This window comes from Sus scrofa, chromosome 2 (genome assembly GCF_054392235.1).
Source record: "Sus scrofa isolate SSC_HxYL_T2T_F1_AM1 chromosome 2, Sscrofa_HxYL_maternal_Yorkshire_Landrace_v2.0, whole genome shotgun sequence".
NCBI classification, from domain to species: Eukaryota; Metazoa; Chordata; class Mammalia; order Artiodactyla; family Suidae; genus Sus; species Sus scrofa.
The window spans coordinates 1,311,367-1,328,138 of NC_139384.1; the positions used below are offsets into that span (position 1 = coordinate 1,311,367).

General features: G+C 69.4%; 2 protein-coding genes across 5 annotated transcripts in view; one reads left to right on the forward strand and one right to left on the reverse strand.

Annotated features, from left to right (window-relative positions):
* The window catches only part of LSP1 (lymphocyte specific protein 1), a 33,664-nt gene extending 19,169 nt beyond the window's left edge, over positions 1-14,495 (forward strand). For 3 of the 4 annotated variants that reach the window (XM_021082603.2, XM_021082604.2, XM_021082602.2), the window contains exons 2-11: positions 4,284-4,421; positions 5,523-5,684; positions 7,341-7,515; positions 7,838-7,927; positions 8,143-8,186; positions 8,314-8,395; positions 9,547-9,681; positions 9,977-10,054; positions 10,167-10,269; positions 14,099-14,495. In XM_021082603.2, coding sequence (XP_020938262.2) covers positions 4,284-4,421; positions 5,523-5,684; positions 7,341-7,515; positions 7,838-7,927; positions 8,143-8,186; positions 8,314-8,395; positions 9,547-9,681; positions 9,977-10,054; positions 10,167-10,256 — 994 coding nt within the window. In that variant the 3' untranslated portion in view covers positions 10,257-10,269; positions 14,099-14,495. Of the gene's footprint in view, positions 1-4,283; positions 4,422-5,522; positions 6,033-7,340; positions 7,516-7,837; positions 7,928-8,142; positions 8,187-8,313; positions 8,396-9,546; positions 9,682-9,976; positions 10,055-10,166; positions 10,270-14,098 lie in introns of all 4 variants that reach the window. The other variant, XM_021082600.2, reaches the window with a different exon arrangement.
* Positions 10,742-16,321, reverse strand: PRR33 (proline rich 33). Its single transcript, XM_021082606.2, has 2 exons — positions 16,255-16,321; positions 10,742-13,067 (listed from the first exon to the last, which is right to left on the reverse strand). The coding sequence occupies exon 2, from the start codon at positions 13,056-13,058 to the stop codon at positions 11,670-11,672; it is 1,389 nt and encodes a 462-aa protein (XP_020938265.2). The 5' UTR covers positions 13,059-13,067; positions 16,255-16,321; the 3' UTR covers positions 10,742-11,669.
* Between the last annotated feature and the right edge of the window lie 451 nt (positions 16,322-16,772).

Genomic DNA, 16,772 nt, shown 5'->3' on the forward strand with positions numbered 1-16,772 from the left:
TGTGCACCTGCTCTCTGCACCCCCTCCCAGGCTGCACCTCTCCGGGGGGCATTCTGAGGGCCTGTCCTTTTGCCCACAGCAGTGTCCCTGGCCTGTGGCTTCTTCCCACCCCTACACCCCCCCACACCTTCTCCATGTCCCTGCTGGGCCTTCTTCTCAAATGCTGACCTGACAGCCCCTGTGCTGGCGTGGGCTGGCCAGGGCTGCCCCCAAGGGACCCAGGCACCTGTCCAGGGCCCCCTCCCTGGCCGTGGCCTCTCTGAGCTCTCCTGCCCAGTGGCCGTTCCTTTGCTCTTGCCCTCAGCCTCTGGGGTCCCTCCCACAGACCCTTGCTCATCTTTCAGACGCCAGTGCGAGGTGGTCTCCTGAGCTTCCCTGGACAGCTTGCCCTGTGGGGTGTCTCCCCCAAGGCCCGGCAGGGCACAGACACACCAGGAAAGTGTTGCTGGAGGGGCGGGAGTGGGCAGGAGGGGGCTGGACCTGCGCCAGGGCAGTCAGGAGGGTGGGGGGCCAGGTTCCCCGCAGCTGCCGCTTGGGGCCCCCACCCCTGCCAGGGGCAGCGTGCACAGCCCCTGCCGCCCCCACCCACCTGCTCGCTCAGGGCTATCTTTGTGCTGCTGGCTCAGCCCTCACAGCTGCCTCCCCAGCAGCCGCTCTGCCAGGGTGAGTGACAGCCAGCACGCTGGCGCCACCACAGATCCACCATCGAGGGGCACCCCTCGAGTTGTGGGGCATGGGTGGTGCCCTTTCCTGAGCCCAGCGGGCCGAGGCCCTGCGCGGGGGCGAGGGAAAGGGGAGGTTGGGGGGGTGCTCTCAGCGAGCGGCCGGGGATGTGTACTGTGCCATCAACCCTGGAAGCCAGGCCGAGTGGCCTCTCTGTGGCCCGAGTCCCCCACGCCCTGTGCCTTCTCAAGCTCCCTGCTCCCTTGAGGGCTGGTCGCTCTGCAGGCGTTCACCTCCGCCTGTCAGTCCCCCGGGCATGGGGCGGGCCGGGACACCCCATACCCTGGCGGTTGCAGGGGACCGTGACCAGGAGGGCGCCCTGGGGGCCGAAAGGGAGAGTTCCCCACGTGGGGCCTGGCCTGGCCCTCCTGCCTTGGGCCCCGGCCCCCAGCTGAGCCCCCAAGCTCTTCCCAGGGCTCTGAGCCAAGCTTTAGGGCCGAGAGGCAGGTGGGGCTCCTGGGAGCTGCCTGCAGGGGGCAGAGTTGAGATGGGACGGAGGCTTGAGGCACCTTCTGGAGCCGCCAGGCGGGCAGGGGAGGAAGGAGGTCGGACAGCTGGGAGGGCGGGGCCGGGCCCAGGACTGGCACCATTGGAGCCTCGGTGGAGACGGGGGCTGCCGAGGAAGGGAAGAGGGGGCTGGGAGTGGTGGACGTGGCCGCCAGGGCACGCAGGGCAGCCGCTGGCCTTGGAGACCCCTGCTCAGGAAAGGGACCCCTTTGGGGTCTGCGCGCCCTGGCCCTGGCGCAGGGCTTGGGGGGAGGCCCCGCGCTGGAGCGTGACACTGGGGGCAGAGCCCCACTCCGCAGCCCCTCGGGCTGAGCCCTGGGCGCGCCCGGAGCCAGAGCAGACGCAGGAAAGAGATAATTGCATCTGTGCAGGAACAGCAAATCCCTCGCAGCTGCACGCGGGCTGAGCCAGGGCCACGGGCGGGCGGCCGACGCCAGCATCCTGACAGCCCCGCCGAGCGTGCCAAGGGGTCTGGGCCGCTGGCCGGGGCGCCTTTCCCAGGCCAGAGGCCCCCACCCCACCCCGGGAGAGCCGCCCCCCTCTCGGTTCCCAGAACGAAACCCAGCTGTGGAACAGTGCGGGGTGAGGTCATGGGAGGGGCCAGGAGGGCCACACATGAGTCACATCCTGGGGCAGCGGCGGGAAGGGAGGAGGCCCGGGGGAAGGGGCTGAGCCGGCGCCTGGGCCGGGGGCGCTGGGGCGGGGTGGGGCCGGCGTGGCGCTGTGGGGAGACCCCTCCCCGGCACCCCCGCGCTGCCCGCCACCCCCCTGCCGCGAGGGCTCAGGGTGACCCTCAGAGGGGCTGGCTCCTCGGGGATCGTCTCAGAAAGCCTACGCCTTGGCCCCGAGCCAGGGCCGTTGTCGGGCCGGTGGCAGGAAAACAGACCGCCTGGCGCGGGGGCACCCTGGCCGCAGCCCTCTTGCCCTCGCCCCCTCCCCCTTCTGAGCCTGCCGGGCACGTGGACATCTGTGTGCATGTGCGTGTGCACGAGCGTGCCTGGTGGGGGGGGTGTTGGGACCCACGTGCGGCATGTGTGCCGGCATGACCCGAGGGTCACACTCAGGGGGAAGCGTGTACTACCCGTGCGCATTCCTGCCCCATGTGCACGCGTGTGCGCAGGGGAGGCCGGCTGGGTGTCGTGGGCCTGGAGTTGAGGCCTGGCCTGCGCGGGACTGTGGTGCCCGGGACACACGGTGGGGTGACTGGGCAGTGTGGTCTCTGCCCTCCGCTGTGCCTGTGCAGAGTCCCCAGGGCTTGCGGGCATCCGGGCAATAGGAGCAATAGTCCTGAGAGAGGCCCTCCTGGCCCAGGGCACACACCTGGGCCCACAGGCACCCCCCGCCTGGGCTCACGGGCACTGCCCACCTGGGGCCACAGGCACCCTCACCTGGGCTCACAGGCACCCCCCGCCTGGGCCCACAGGCACCCCTCACCTGGGCCCACAGGCACCCCCCCGCCTGGGCCCACCCACACAGACCCAGCACCAGACATTGGCCCAAATCCCCAAATACCCCCACATGAGCACACCCGTGGGCGTGTGCCGCTTGAACACGGGAGTGAGGGGAGGCGACGCCTGCATGGGTGCCCGTGGCGCCGTCTTTCCACCCACAGCCGGGACCGGCACCGAGGTCCCCTCAGCCCTGCTGGGCCCCGCCCTCCGTGTGCAGGCACTGGTGGTGCCTGCGGCGGGAAGATCCCAACAGCCCCCAGATCACCCCAGGCTCTTCCCTCCCCACAGAGGTCGTGGCCCCCCAGCCCCCACTGCAGGCCTGGAGTGGGAGGCCAGGCTGCTCCCGCGTGATGCCAGCCCGGTGTAGGTGGAGTGGCTCCTTGGGGCACAGAGGGCGGGGGGAGTGGAAGGCACTTCGGAGATGGGGGCGGCAGCCCGGGGTGCGGGGGTCTGAGCAGGCAGCTTGTGTGCGTGGCTGGAGTCCCCTGTGGCTGCGGGGGGAGCGGGCCTCGCGCTGGGGCTGTGCAGGGGCCTGGCTTCTGTCTGAGAGGCTCCGAGGAGACCTTGGAGAGATTAGATCATGTGCTGGCAGGACCGCGAGACCACAGAGCCGGCCCACCCTGGCCAGGGGCTGGGGCCTGAAGGAGCGGGCTGCGGGGTCAGGCGGCGGACACCCGCCGGAAGCGGCTGAGACCCCAGCTTGGGGCAGTGGGCGCTGCAGCCGCGGAGGCCCAGGACCCTCTCTTGCGCTCTGGGAGAGCTGGGGGAGCCGGGCTCGGCCGACGGGCCGAGGTCTGCGGTGCCTGAGGGACACTGGTGGCCCAGGGTGGCCAGGCCCTGGACCCTCGGTCTTGGGTCGACCTGTAGAGCCCCAGCACGGACCCTCGAGAAGTGTGGGTGCCGCACGTGCTGAGGGAGGAAGCTCTCCGTGCCCTGCGCTGCAGTCTCAGGCTCCCCATGGCAGGTGCAGCCCAGGGACGCTGCGCAGAGGGGGTGGCAGCTGGCGTTGGGTGAGCCATGTGGGTCTGGCTGAGGGCTGCTCCTCTCTATGTTCATGGGGCCACCCCCTGCCATGGGCTGCGCTCCAGGGGGCAGGAAGCAGGGCCTTGGCCGGGGTGGTCAGGCTATAGAGGGAGACTGCCCAGCTGGGCCACCTCTGGCCTGACCCCACCCCAGGCCACCAGTGCCCCGTGGCCAAGGCTGCAGCCACTTGACTTGTAGGCCGAGTGACACCAGCTGACCAGTGTCCGTAGCCACCGCCATTCCAGCCTCTCTTTCTGGCCTCTGGGGTCCTGCCTGCAGCCAGAGCTACAGGGACTGGATCCCTGACCCTGAGGTGGTCCAGGGAGCCGGGCTGCGACAGGAGGCTGGGGGGTCCACCATTCTGGGGTTTTGCTGGCCTGACCCTAGAGCCCCTTGTCACCAGGAGGCACAGGACGTCCAGACACTGTGGAGCCCTGGGACCTCCCTGGCTCGAGGGCCACATCACAACCCGCTCTCATGACCTCTGCTTTAAATCGGGGAAACAGAGGCCCCGCGAGGCGTGTGTGGACAGGGAAGGGGGCGGCGGGCCCTGGTGTGACGGCGTCCCATGTCCCGCAGGCTCGCCGCTCAGTGGAGCCTGGAGGATGAGGAGGAGGCCGCCCGGGAGCGGCGCCGGCGCGAGAGGGACAGGCAGCTTCAGGACCAGGACGAGGATGAAGGCGGCCCGGGCCCAGAGCAGCAGGAGCAGGAGAAGCTGTGAGCCGACCCCGCTGGCCGGCCTGCCCCGCACGCCTGGGCAGGGGGTTCAGGAAGCCCCAGAGCCAATGAGGCGGGGTGGGGGCCCAGCCCCGGAGCAGGGGCAGGTGGGGGTGAGGGTCGTCACGGCCCCGGGGGCCAGGGGAGTCTGCTGGACCCCCGGCCTGAGATGCCTGCAGCTGCTGCATGCCGGCCGGCCTCCTGGGGTCCTGATCGGGCTTTGGTCCCCAGGCAGGGTCCCCCTTGCTTGGAGAGACTCTGAGTGCAGCTGTGAGGCCCTGGCCCCCAAGCCCCCTGCCCTAGTCCTTTGCTGCCGGTGACTCACTGTGGCCACGTCCAACTTGGCGGGCCGAGGGCCGGCTCGCTCCCTCCGGGGGCCCAGGAGGCCGCTGCGGCTGGGCTGTTTTTCCAATAACGCCCCCTCCTCCCGGCCTCGTTTGGTTCCATTTTCTCCGAGTCAGCAGCTCTGGGTGGAGTGGGGTGCTGTAGCGGTCAAGGCCCCTTGGGCCAGGTGCCTGGCCTAGCAGGCAGGGGCTGGGGGTGCAGGCAGGGACCTCCAGGCCAGGACCACAGGCCTGCAGTGCGGGACAGGGTCGGAGACGGAGCCTGGGGGCCAGAACCCTGGTCGCTCAGCTGGGGTGGCAGGACCCTAGACCGAGGGAGGGGGCATAGCCGTCTTTGGGGAGCCCCAGACTGAGGGGGGAGCCCTAGCCCAGCTTTGGGAGGGCCCTAGGCTGAGGGGGGAGGCCCAGACCAGCCCTTGGGGGGCCCTAGACTGAGGGGGAAGGCCTGGCCCAGCTTTGGGAGGGCCTTAGACTGAGGGGGAGGCCCAGACCAGCCCCTGGGGAGCCCCAGACCGAGGGGGCAGAAGTAGCCCTGTTCTCGGGGGGCCCTGGCTTGATAGGGTGTGGCAGAGTCTTGACCTCAGGGACTTTGTGTCACGGGGACACTCAGCCCAGCCCTGGGGTGCTGCTCCTGTGGCAGACAGGGTCTCCCACACTTGGAGCCCAGGGTCTGCGCCCAGGGTGTGGACGGGAGGGAGGGCCCCCTGCCCTGCGGGGCCAGCCCGGCCCTGAGAGCCTGCCTCCCCTTCGGCCTCAGCCTGAAGCCCCCCGACGCCCCCGAGCTGGATGAGGATGAAGGTTTCGGCGACTGGTCCCAGAAGCCGGAGCAGCGGCGGCAGCCCTGGGGGCCCGGGGAGACCTCGGACAGCGGGGACCCCCTTCAGGGCGAGAGTCCGGAAGGGGAGCAGGAGGAGGACAGGCAAGTGGGGGGCCGGAGTGGAGGCGGGGGCTCTCTCCAGGCCCCGGACGGGGTCCCCCCAACGCCCTGGGCTCCCCCTCCCCGCAGCCCCCCGAAGTGCCCCCTGGCTGAGGGGGCAGGAGGAAGAGCACGAGACGGCGGGCGGGGTGGGGAGGGCTCTCATTCCTGGGCTCCCCAGGGCCCCGGGCCCCTTCCAGACCAGCTGTGGCGGCCAGGGGGCTGCTACATCAGCACACATCTGCAGCCCGCTGACGTCAGGGAGGCGCTCGGCCCGCCGCCGCCGCTGCCGCCGCCGCCGCCCCTTCCTCCCTCGGGGCGGCCCAGCTCCATTCCCACGGAGGGGAGCAGGTATTTCCAGATGTGTGGCCCCGTGTCGGCCTTGGGGGGGGACAAGCTTTCCAGATGTGCAGACGCCTGAACCAGGGCGGGCCCGGAGGGGGAGGGGTCTGGGGCTGGGGGCTGCTCCCAGAGCCTCACCCCACCCCCTCCGAGGGTCTCTGCACCCTGCCGGCCCTTCTCCAGCCCCCCACCCCCACCCCCGCCGCCCACTGTGGCCAGAGCCCCAGCTCTGCTCAGGAGCTCCAAGCGTGGAGACCCTGTGGCTGTGAGTGTCACCAACCCAAACCTCTCCCCTCCGAGGCCCCTAAGCAGCCCCAGGCTCTAGCGAAGACCCTTGCGACCGACCTCACCGCTTCCCATCCCGCCAGCAGCACCCCCACCCCCGGCCAGCCGCACAGCCAGGCCCTGGCGCTGCCCTCTGCCCTCCGCCTCCAGGCCTCCGTTTCCCCCGTCTGCCTCTGGGGGGTCCAGGCACCCCCTCTGCATTTCTGAGATAGGCCTGGGATCAGCACGGGCCCGTCCACTGGTGTTGGGGTGGCCGCAGCCCTGCCAGCCCTGTTCCCTTTGTCCCCAGCTGGCCGCCCGACAGCAGGGGGCACTGTAGCTCTTCTGTGGACCCACCTGCTCCGGACAGGCCTCCCTGCCCCCCGCACCTGCCTGGCCATGCGTCCCCACCGCCACGGCTGAATGGGCCCTCTGTGTGCCTGCTGCTGGCTCGGACCCCGGCCCACCTTGGGTGGTGGGTCTGGGTCTTGGCTGGCACGGACACCAAGGGGCCTGAAATCATGGAAAATGCGAGGATTTCCCATCTTCTTCTCCAGGCTCAGTCCTGCCCAGACGCAGAACCGTGCAGACTGCCAGCAGCTGGCCTCCCGCCCCCACCTCCGGCCTATCAGCCCCTCTGCTTGGGGCTGCGGTCCTAGCTCTGACCCCTGCCAGTCCCCTGGCCTCCTGCGGACCAGCCCCCACACCACCCCCACACGGGGTAGAGCAGGAACAGGGAGCCCAGGCAGGCTCGGGGACCAGCCAGCAGGTGGACCCCCACGAGCCAGACACTGGCTGGGGCTTGTCCCAGGGCCTGAGACAGATGTGCCGCGGTGGGTGGGGGCCCTCTGTCCAGAGAAGCAATGGGGCAGTGGGCACTGCTCGCCAAGAGACCCCAGGGACGGAGGGGGGCTCTGAGGTCCTTGGGTCCCTTCCCCAAAGAGGAAGCTCAAGTTGTCTGACTGCCCCGTCCTACAGACGGGGGAAGCCAAGGCTTGGAAACAGAACCAGACAATCAAGTGACCCTTGGGGTTGCCCCCTCTCCCCGCACAGGCCCGGCCAGCACGTCTGTGGGAGCCCAGCCCGGGTGTGTCTGGAGGAGCTGTGCCTGAGCCCCGACTCAGAGCTTCAGGAAGAGCTGGGATCAGAGGCCTCAGAGCCCAGAGGCCCCGCGGGACCCGTGCAGGGCAGCCCAGGCCTGGCAGAGACAGAGGAGGGGGACGTGCAGGTCAGCGGCCCCAGGCTGGTTCTGTCTCTCCTGCCAGCACGCGCTGTGGGCCACGTGGGGCCAGCACGGGGGGAGCCAGCACCCCACCCGCAGAACACTCGGGGCGGTGGGGTGGGTGGCCCTCGTGGTGGAGTGATGCGTCCCTGGACTCTCTGTCCCTACTGCAGAGAATTCCAGAAGCAGAGCTTGTTGGGGCTGGAAGGGGCCTGAGTGAGGCCCGGGGAAGGGGGGGAAGCATTTCCTCTAAGAGGCTCCGGGGAGGCAGGAGGGACGCTAAAGACGTGCTCGTCCAGATGCCACAACACCAGGTGTTCTGTTCTAGCCCCAGAGATGCCAGCAGCCCCGGACCCCCAGCCCCTCTGTCTTGGAGGGGACCGCACCGGGCTCCCCTCCCCTGAGCCCCAGCACCAAAGTAGGTTAAGTCCCAAAGCCTTGTCTTCCCTCTTCCCCAGACCCACGGCCTGCGGCAGCCCCAGGGAGGGCCCCCGGGCAGCTCTTGCTGGGCAGAGCCCTGTGCAATGAATAAGCCAGGCCATGGCACGGGTGGGTGGGGGCAGCTGGGGGCGGGGGCTGTGGATCTTGCTCTGGCTTCCAAGGCTCCGTCTCTGCCCACCCCCCACCCCCCAGCTCATCGACAGAACCGAGTCCCTGCACCGCTCCATTCAGAAGAGGTATGTCTGACTGCGTCCCGGCGAGGGGACCCCGAAAAGTGGAGATCTGGGTGCCCGAGAGAGCGCACCGATGGGCGCGGAAGCTGAGTGAGAGGCTGTGAACCATGACCCTTCTCCTATCTTCCAGCAACAGTGTGAAGAAGTCCCAGCCAGCCCTGCCCATCTCCAAGATTGACGGGCGCCTGGAGCAATACACCCAGGCCATCGAGGTGTGTAGGTCGCTTCTCCTCCGCAGGGCCCCCCCTCCTCCTGTCATGCAGCCATTGCTCCATCCAAGCAGCGTCCCTACAGCCAACCAGTTGCTGTCCATACACAGTCTTCCATCCAACACCCCTGCATCCAACCAACACTCCTCCATCCAATCAGCACTCCCTGCATCCAACCAGCACCTCCTCCATCCAACCAGCACTCCTTCTATCCAACCAGCGCCTCCTCCATCCAACCAGCACTCCCTGCATCCAACCAACACCCCTCCATCCAACCAGCACCTCCTCCATCCAACCAGCACTCCCTGCATCCAACCAGCACCTCCTCCATCCAACCAGCACTCCCTGCATCCAACCAGCACTCCCTGCATCCAACCAGCGCCTCCTCCATCCAACCAGCACTCCCTGCATCCAACCAACACCCCTCCATCCAACCAGCACCTCCTCCATCCAACCAGCACTCCCTGCATCCAACCAACACTCCCTGCATCCAACCAGCGCCTCCTCCATCCAACCAGCACTCCCTGCATCCAACCAGCACCTCCTCCATCCAACCAGCACCTCCTCCATCCAACCAACACCCCTCCATCCAACCAGCACCTCCTCCATCCAACCAACACCCCTCCATCCAACCAGCACTCCCTCCATCCAACCAGCACCTCCTCCATCCAACCAACACCCCTCCATCCAACCAGCACCTCCTCCATCCAACCAGCGCCTCCTCCATCCAACCAACACCCCTCCATCCAACCAACACCTCCTCCATCCAACCAGCGCCTCCTCCATCCAACCAATACCCCTCCATCCAACCAATATTTCTTTGTTCAGCTGATGTTTCTCTCTACAACCAACACTGCTCCTTTCAACCAACACCCTTCCACCTGCCCTGCTGCTCCTCCAGCCCTGTGCCATGAGCAGCATGCCTCTCGTACCCCACCATCTCACCTGTGCTCTCCAGAATAAGGGGACTTTCGCAAGTTGCCCGGATGGAGGAAGCCCCATTTTCTTCTGCAAGCTTGCAGCCCTCCCTTCCCTCCTGGGGGAACACAGTACAGAGGGTGTCATCTGTGGGCTGGAGGGTCTCACTCAGGCCTCTCAGATGTGTTCCATGTGGCTGTCCAGTAAGGTGGTCCTGGGCTCTGTCTCCTCTGCAGACTGCTGGCCGGGCCCACAAGCTGACCCGCCAGCCGTCTATTGAGCTGCCCAGCATGGCCGTGGCGAGCACCAAGAGCCGGTGGGAGACGGGCGAGGTGCAGGCTCAGTCCGCCGCCAAGCCCCCCTCCTGCAAGGTAGGACCCCATCCTGGGGCAGAGCTGAGTGCCCTGGGGAGGCTGCCCTGAGACTGTCAGGCTGAACGGTGGGCAGGCCGAGTGCTGGGCACGAGGCCAGGTCCGCCGGGCCGGCCCTGCAGAGGGCTGTGTGGTGGCCTGGCCTTCCCTGTCCCACCTCGTCCTCGGGGCTCTCACCCAAGGAGGCAGGTGGGCAGGCCTTGGGCCCCTGGCCCTGCGAGGCTGGCAGAAGCGCCCAGGGCTCCGAGCCGCCGGGTCAGGGCTCTGCCCATGACCTGGCCCTCTTCTGCCCCAGGATATTGTTGCTGGAGACATGAGCAAGAAGAGCCTCTGGGAGCAGAAAGGGGGCCCCAAGACTTCGTCGACGGTTAAGGTAGGTCGGAGAGCGGTTCCTGCCAGGGGGGTCGGGGGTCCCGGTGTGAGAGCAGAGGGGCCGTCCGCTGCCCCCGGCCCTCACCTTCCCTCCCGGCCCCCACGCCCCCCAGAGCACCCCATCTGGGAAGAGGTACAAATTCGTGGCCGCCGGACACGGGAAGTACGAGAAGGTGCTTGTGGACGAAGGCTCCGTGCCCTAAGTGGCCCTTCTCGGTGAGTCCGGGCCAGCGGCTGGGGCAGGAGGTGTTGTGTGTGAAACTGGCCGCTGGGCATGTGGCGGCCGAAACGGGGCTGCGGGCGGCCCATGAGGCCGAAGGCCCAGCCTCGGAGCTGCCCAGAGCCTGCCTCCGCCGCCCGGCCTGCCCTCCTGCCCTGACTCGGGCCCCTTCCCCGGCTCCAGCCCCTCCCAGCCCCATGGGAAGCTCAGGCATCCTTCCAGGAAGAGGCCCCAAGGTCCCATCTGGGCTCCTAAGCCAGGTGAGGGTGTCCCAGCCCCTGTGGGGACGGTGCTGGAGGAAGGGGGCAGCAGGGAGGCCTGGGAGCTCGGGCGCTGCCTGGCGGTGTGCTGAGGGTCTGAGAGGGGCTAGAACCTTGTCTGGCCCAGCCGTCCCAAAGGGGAGCTTCTCCTTTGTCCCCCACCCGTCTCGTCTCCTGGCGAAGAGTCGGAAAGGTGACCTACGGCCGCGACGATACACACTTTTATTAAAATCCATTTACAGCCCCAGAACGTCCTGGGCAGGGCAGCTGGACCCTCAGCCCCTTCTTCCCCTCCCGAGTCCTGCTCCCAGGGGCTGCGGCCAGAGTTTCCCCAGCGCCTCCGTGGCCCTCTCACGTGGCAGCTGGCCCCGTCACAGCCCTGGCGCTCGTCCTGAGTCCGACCCCAGCCGGGTGCAGATGGGGGCCCCCAAAGCTGCATGAGGCCCAGGGTCCCCTTGACCACCCCGGCCAGGCCACAGCCCCTCCCTGTCCCCTCAGCTGGGCTGTTCTCTGATACCCCTCATTTCACACCCCGAAGCCCGGCCCCGGCCGACACGGAGACCCCACCCCTCTCCCATCGCCCCGCTCTGCACAGCTCCCTGTCACCTGCAGTCTTTCTTGGCAGAAGGGAGGGGGCCCCGGAATCCTCCCCTGTCAAGTGTCAGGACTCAAAGCTGCTCCCTGCCTGCAGCTTCCCTGGACCCAGGCGGGCCCTCCCGAGGGGTGGCCCCTCTGGGGACCGCCTCCAGCACCCCTGCCCCCAGCCCAAGCAGAGACACTGGCTGGCCCTGCCCCACAAGGTTAAGGACCCCGTTCCCTGCCGCAGGGAGACTCATGTCCTTCCCGACTCCCCAGGGGTTCACCCCACAAGCACCCCCTGCCCCACACCTCCACAGGCTCCTCTCAGCCTGTCCTGCTGACACACCCAGCTCCCCCTCAACCCCACCTGCTCCTGCCACCCCCCACCTGCCGTGACCATCCTTCAGGCCTCCATCTGCCCAGCCCGCCCCGCCCCGGCTCCCCACAGCCTCTGTCTGGCCCCGGGGCCCTCTTCAACGGCGTGGCTTCCCAGCTGGACCCTCAGCCCCTCTTCTGTCCACCCCACCGTACTGCGCCCTGGGGGTCTCCCCGTCTGTTCACTGGAGCCTCCAGCCTGCTGCCGTCCGGTTGAAGTTCTTGGGCTGGGGGCTTAGGTCCAGGATAGGGTGGATCACAGGCGGGGGCCGGGAGGCCGCCTCCTGCAGCTTCCGGGCGTTGAAGCGCGGCCGACAGAGGAAGGGCAGGCGGCCGAGGCCGCCCGGGGTGCTCGCCCCATCCCTGGGCCCCGCCTGGGCGCCACGGGACTCGGCCACCGACATACGGTACAGCACCGCGTCCCACATTCTGGAGGCCCGGGAGGCGGGAGGCCGGGGTGCCGGTCTGGGAGGGGCCATTACCCCCTGCTCCGCGGGTCCTGGGCTCTGGTGTGGGGGCCCTGGGGGGCTCTGCTCCGGCCCCAGGAAGGAGGGCTCCTTCGCCTCCTCTAGCAGCTGCTTCTTGAGGCGCGTCCAGCCGCTCAGCCAGGGCTTGGGCGCCACTTTGGGAACAGGGCATGGGTGGGGGCCTGACGGTGGGGCACGGGCCGAGGCCCCGTGGGGGCTGGAGACCTGTTCGGCTTCAGCAGCAGGGTCAGCCATGGGGGCCTCCTCCAGGCGCCCTGCTTCAGGGGCCGCAGGGGCCAGCCGGTCTGGCGAGGGTCCTGGAGAGCGGTAGGTGGGGGCGATGGGCACCACCACCCGGGTGCTGGCCTCTCTGGGCACCGAGGCCTGGAAGCCGGGCGGCGGCCTGGGCACAGGGGGCGCCTCAGGGCAGGGACTGGCAGCCTGGGCCCCGACGGGCAGTGGGCGGATGTGGGCCACTGGGATCAGGGCCTGAGCCCCAGGAGGGCACGGGGCGTCGTTGTCTTGGTCCCGACCGCCGAGCCCCCCATCCAGGGCCGTCTGGGGGAGCTCAGGAGTCCGGGCCTGCGGGGATGGCGCCAGCCGGATGTGCACCTGGCTGATGTGGGTGCCCCTCGCGGCGGGGGCCAGCACCTGGGTGAGGCCGCTGGGGGACCGGGCGGGTTCTGGGGCCGGGGCCGCGTGCTGGGGCCCCCCGGCCTTGAAGTGAGAAGCCAGGCTCCTGCGCTCGGTGAGGCTGAAGGAGAAGGTGGACCTCTGCAGGGGCGAGGCCACGTGGTGGATGACGGGGGTGTGGGGGGAGCGGGGCAGGGGGGCCTCCGCTTGCGGGGCCTGGGCTGGGCATGGGGCTGGGGTCTCCGGGTCGTGGCTGGCCTCGCTCACGGGGGACAGGGCGGTGCGGAAGGCCGCGGGAGGGGCAGCGGGCCCAGCCCTGCCCATCCTCTTCCGGGCCGCCTTCCTCAGGAGCTTCTGCAGACGCAAGTTGTCCTTCCCAGGCTTGGGCAGCAGGGGCGGGGGGGGCCCGGGGGAGCCCTGGGGGCCCGGGCCCGCCGTCTCAGGGGCCACGGAGGCGGCCGAGATGAGCATCACTGCGCCCTAGGGCGAGAGGGACAGCGTGAGCCCAGCCCTCCTCCCCCCCAGGCCGCCTCCCCACGGGGGGCACACGGCCCCCTTGGGGGGCAGGGGTCCAAGGCCCAGCGGGGCCGCAGCCTGACCCTCAGGATCCCCGCCCCAGGAGCCCGGCCCCCGAGCGCTTGGCCCCTGCGAGGTGCATGCTAGGTCTGCGTCCTCAACGGTCGGGGGCATCTCCGCCATCGCCCAGTTTAGAAATGAGCCACCGAGGCCCGAGGCGCCTGGCGGGTGACAGGCCAGGGCTGGCACCCGGCTCCAGGCCCCGATGTGCGCCGAGCCGGCCCGGAGACCCACGGGCGAGCGCCAAGTGGGAGGCACGTGCTGGGCCGGCCGCCCGCGAGGACAGGAAGAGCGCCTGCCGCAAACGTGAGGGCCGCCTGGCCGTCGCCGGCCTGACCACAGGCGCGTCCGCTGCGGGCCAGCGGCGAGGGGGCGGCCAGGGGCTGGGGGCTGGGGCTGCATCATCAGAGGTAGATGGGGGGGAGGCGGGAGCGGTTTTCGCTGAGCTCCGCTAAGTGGGAGGTTCCCGCAGACATCCTGGCAGGGTGGTCCTGGCCAGGCCACACGCCCTGGTTTCTGGGCGCCACGTGCTTGCAAGGACGTTGACAGATGGTGGCTGGGCCGAGCCGGGGCCGGCGGTCGGGGGAGGAGGGGGCCTGGGGCTGCGGCCGTGGGGGCCGGCCCTGTCAGGCAGGGGCCGATCTGCCTGTGGAGGGGCCCGAGGGGACTGTGGGCCTCGCTCTGGGCGGCAGCCACCCCTGGGGGGGCCGCAACCCCAGGAGCAGCGGGGACCCTGGGTCTAGCCTGGGGGGCTGCCAGGCTAGCAGGGAAACTGGTGGTGGGCAGTGTCTCTGCACCCTGCGTCCCCAGCAGGGCCCGGCACTGGGGCACCAGGGCAGGAGGCAGGCTTCCAGGCTGGTGGCGGACCCAGAGAGACCAGGACCCTCCTCGGATGAGAGCCTAACCCCCCCCCCCCAACCATGCCTGTGTTCCAGCTTTCTGGAGACCGCTGGTACCACGGGCAGGCTGGCGGCACCACCTCACTCCGGATCCACGCGCCTAGGAGCGGGGCTGGCCAGACGCCCCCAGCTCTGCTCTGCTGCTTCTCACAGCCCGCCCAGTCCACCCACGCCACCCACCGACAGCCGCCACCACGGCCACCTCTCGCTCCTGGACTCCCAGCCTCACCCTCTCGCAGCGCAGGAAAGGAAGGAACCCTGACTGCCGGTCGCTAAGGGGCGGCCCCCAGAGAAGAAGCCACGAGCCCCCCGGGAGGGCACGTGCCGGGGCCTCCGGGTCAAGAGCCACCAACCTCTGTGCTGCCCCCCCGCCCCGCCCGCCCGCCCGCTTACAGCCCCTCCAATCTGCGCAGTAAACCTCCATGTGTCTCCACATGCTGGCTCTGGGGTCACCTGTGGGGGCCATTCCTCCTATACAGTGGGCGGCCCGGGCCTCTGCCCTGTCCAGGGGCCCCTGTGTGTGAGACTCTGGGGTCCGAGGTGTGTGGTTGGGGTGCAAGTGACGGGGGGTTTCTGTTCTCTGCCAGGATGTCTGTGGCCCTCGCCCCCACGCCAGGCCCATTATAAACCCTACAGACCCTGGAACAGTGTGCACTTCTGATCTGGGCGCTAGACTGTGCACCCTCGGGGGACGAGACCCCCCGTGGAGTCACTCTCATCCTGCGCCAGGTGCTCAGGGAGACGGGCGGAGGGTGGGGGATGGATGGGAGGGTGGTGGGGAGACGGGAGCGGGTGGGGGGAGAGGAGGACGGCGGGCGAAGGTCACGGACAGGCAGTCGGACCAAGGCACGGCGTGGGCGGTGGGCAGAGGGCTGTCGAGGGGGCGGCCGGGAGGGACCAGGCCGTGGCCGCGAGCACGCGGAGAGTGTGGACGTGCGGCCGGTGGGTGGGCCGCGTGCGGGGGGGAGCCGGGCCGTCGTCCCCAGTCCGCCCTCCTCTTTCCGCCTGTGGACAGGCCCCGCTGCCCTCAGGGTCGGGGCACCCCCTCCCAAAAGCAGGCTCCCCCCCCCGGGCCCCTGGCGTTCTCGACCTGGGCCCGCTCAGAACCCGGCTTCTGAAAGGGCCATCTGCCTGCCTCCAGAAGGGGAGAGCCAGCTGGGCAGCTTGTGTCCACTGTGGCCCACCTCGGGGGTGTGTCCAGGGCCACTCTGCCAGCAGGGGCGCGTCTCCCCGGGGGCAGGTCTTCTCACACTCCCACCTGGCTGAGTGGGACATCAGCCGAGAGCAGCAGGCAGAGACAGCCACGTGGTCCATGGCTGGGAGGTGAGCTGCCACCAGGCTGGACGGCCCTGGCGGGGGGCAGGTGTGGGTGTGGTGGTGCCAGTGACGCAGCTCTGAGCCACCCCAGCCCCTCTCAGTGTCCCCGGCTCCCAGCCTGGCCTCGGGGACCAGGACCGAGGGTTTGTGTCAGCTGCTGTGATATCCCGCCCCTGCCTTGCAGAACCTGAGGGTCGGGGCCTGGCCACTGCAGAGGCCCAGAGGGGCCTCTGCCACCTGCCAGGGTGCCTGAGGGCCCCTGCCAGACGCCCACCTGCTCCCCGGCTCCGGGCACTGAATGCCCATCCCTTACAGAGCCGGCAGGTGATTGATCAGCCCTGCAGGAGCTCGCAGGGCGAGTGTGGTGGCAGCTGCGTGGGGCTGGGAGAGGCTCACCCTCAAAGTGCTGCGCCAGCAGCTTCTATCTGCGGCCTGGCAGAGCCCGAGCCGTGGAGCTCAGGCTGGCACCAGCACCGGTGCCCGGGTCAGCTCAGGGATACCAGGCGAGGTTCAAGGTCCCTGGACCCTGCCACCCCTCGCCATGCACACCCAGACTGAGGGGCCCCTGCCCTCCCCCACCACCCTGGGGGTCCCCCCCGCAGAAACCCGGAGTCAAGACTCTGGAGGCTGGTCCCCGGTGGCTGCCTCCTTGCTCTGTGGCTCCCTTCAGCTCTGCAGACCTGAGAAGCCCACCCCAGCCCCGATCCCTGGGAAGAGGCCCTGACCAGTCAGCCCTCGAACCCTTCCTGGGGTTGAGCTCAGTGCCCACCCTCAGCCAGGCTGGACCCCCTCCGGCCCCTGGGGAGGCTCCTGCCCTGCCCCCCTCTCCCCCCACCTCAGTCCAGCCAGGCCAGGTGGACCGGGGTATGGATTACCTGTCGCAGGCCTTCCGCAGCCGGTGGCCCGTCCAGCAGCACCGGCTCGATGCTGTCCGGTCGCACCGCGGGCCTGGTGCCCCGAGGGGGGAGGTCGCCGATGCCCGAAATAAAACCTGCCCCGCTCTGACCTCAGTGCCCTCTCTCTGGCTTGGCCCACTCAGGGGAGAGCACCTGCCAGAGGCCGAAGCCACTGAGCAGGCAGCCACCCTCCTCTGCTGGCCGAGCGGGGCCACTGCAGGGCCTCTTGAGTGCCAGCCGTGGGCGCAGCCCCCAAGAACTCCGTGGGCCTGGGCGGGGTGCGACCAGCAGCCCCCAGGAGCGTGACATCCACAGGCAGCGGGCTGGGCTCGCCCAGGGCTCCCCAGGCCAGAAGCTGCCTGCTGGGCTTGGCCCACCTGTGTACCTGCATCCGTATGTTGCAGGACTGGGCCTGGGGGTGGGGGGCGGTCCTCCGTCAACAGCGCGAGAGGAGCGACAGCCCAGGTGCTGCTCGGGGCCCTTTTCAGAAGTGTCTC

Excerpts from the sequence above, each read along its gene's own strand:
- PRR33 (XM_021082606.2), bottom strand. The coding sequence starts at position 13,058 with ATGCTCATCTCGGCCGCCTCCGTGGCCCCTGAGACGGCGGGCCCGGGC.